This window comes from Lotus japonicus, chromosome 6 (genome assembly GCF_012489685.1).
Source record: "Lotus japonicus ecotype B-129 chromosome 6, LjGifu_v1.2".
NCBI lineage: Eukaryota > Viridiplantae > Streptophyta > Magnoliopsida > Fabales > Fabaceae > Lotus > Lotus japonicus.
Window position 1 is genome coordinate 45,749,079 of NC_080046.1, and position 1,544 is coordinate 45,750,622.

General features: G+C 42.2%; 1 protein-coding gene across 1 annotated transcript; it reads left to right on the forward strand.

The window, feature by feature from the left end:
• The first annotated feature begins 226 nt into the window (after window positions 1–226).
• Window positions 227–802, forward strand: LOC130725407 (uncharacterized). The gene has a single exon (XM_057576641.1). The coding sequence runs from the start codon at window positions 227–229 to the stop codon at window positions 800–802; it is 576 nt and encodes a 191-aa protein (XP_057432624.1).
• Window positions 803–1,544: the final 742 nt, after the last annotated feature.

Consider the following 1,544-nt stretch of genomic DNA (forward strand, 5'->3'; position numbering starts at 1 on the left):
ATTTCGTAAAAGTGCACCACTACCACTATGCAGATCTTTCTCTCACATTTCAATGTCAAGTTTTGATGATATTTCACCGTCTCCATTATTTGTTTTCTTTGAGAAATAAAATGTCTTAACTTTTGTGCACCCAAAGCATGGAATTAAGTATAAATATAGCATTAATTTGCCTGAAGTTATCCAAGGAGACTGTGAATTTTGCTATTCAAAAGATGGTTGGCTACTAATGGCAAGAAACAATTTTTTTAACTTGTTCTTCAATCCATTCACAAAAGAAGTGAAACAACTTGCATATGGACCTGAAGAATGCAGGAATATACCATGTGTAGGCTTTTCACATCCTCTAACGTCTCCAGAATGTGTAGTCATTGAACTTCATCATACCTCTGATGACATGACGGTATACATGACTCGCCTTGGGAAGAAAGAATGGGAAGAATTCTCTTTTGAAGACTGTTACTTTTGTTTCGTCAATGTCAGCCCTTGTTTCCATAATGGTGCATTCTATTATCTTAACAACAAAGGAGAGTTGGGAATTTTTAAAGTAGTAGGAGAAGAAGACATCCTTTGGGAAGAGATTGTGAAACCTCTTCCTCCATTTGAAATTTCTCTATACAAGATAGACCCTGGTGGCTACTATAAGTGCTTCCTAGTAGAGTGCAATGGTAGTCTCTTGTTGGTATTTGAATGTGCTTTTGGAAATTGGGTTCAAGTTTTCAAACTAGATGAGTCTAAAATGACATGGTTGCAAGTTGAAAGTCTTGAGAATTGGAGGGTCCCTCGCCCAGGAGTCCAGCCTTAGGCGCGGGACAAAACCAACACCTTTGGGCCTATCGTCCCGAGGCCCAACTGGCCCACTTGTGCAAATAAGAGGCGCGAATGCCCAACCCCACACCTATAAATAGGGGACGGGTACCAATTGTAAGGGACTCTTAGCTCATTTGGCAATAACAACATTGAAATTCAGTTATATTTTCTCTCTCTAAGCAGTTAGGAACTCATCTCTCTAGAATTTCCGATCGTTCTTCACACACTTTTTGGGCACTATGCCTTCACTCTATGTTCTTGGCGAGAACATTGGCGCCGTCTGTGGGGAACGATAGATTTCGATTCCCGGACAACGTGGATAGCGGTTTGAAAGAAGGTGTCAAATTTCCTGTTTCCTGTGTAATTTTCTTGAGTAAAGCAGTGATCGTCATTAGAATCGAATTCGATGGAACGATACTGTCGATCGCGCGAAAGAAAGTTAACGCGTGCGCACGATCCACCATGGCGAGGCGTAATCACGCAGGAGCGGGACAAGCAGAGGCCATTTTTACTAGAAAATGCGAGAAGCACGCCATTTCCAGACTTGGAGGTTAGCAGCGGTTGGCAGAAGTTGATTTGTGAAGTTGTTAGTCGACTGAAGCGACAAAGTGAGAGAATTACCCCAAGGGATGCGGTGTTAGAACCTAGCGGTTTACATGGGAAAAGTTACCAAGATCCCATGGGAAGAGGCAGGATAATGGGCGGCTGGTATGTTTATCATCAGGTTTCTGGTTATG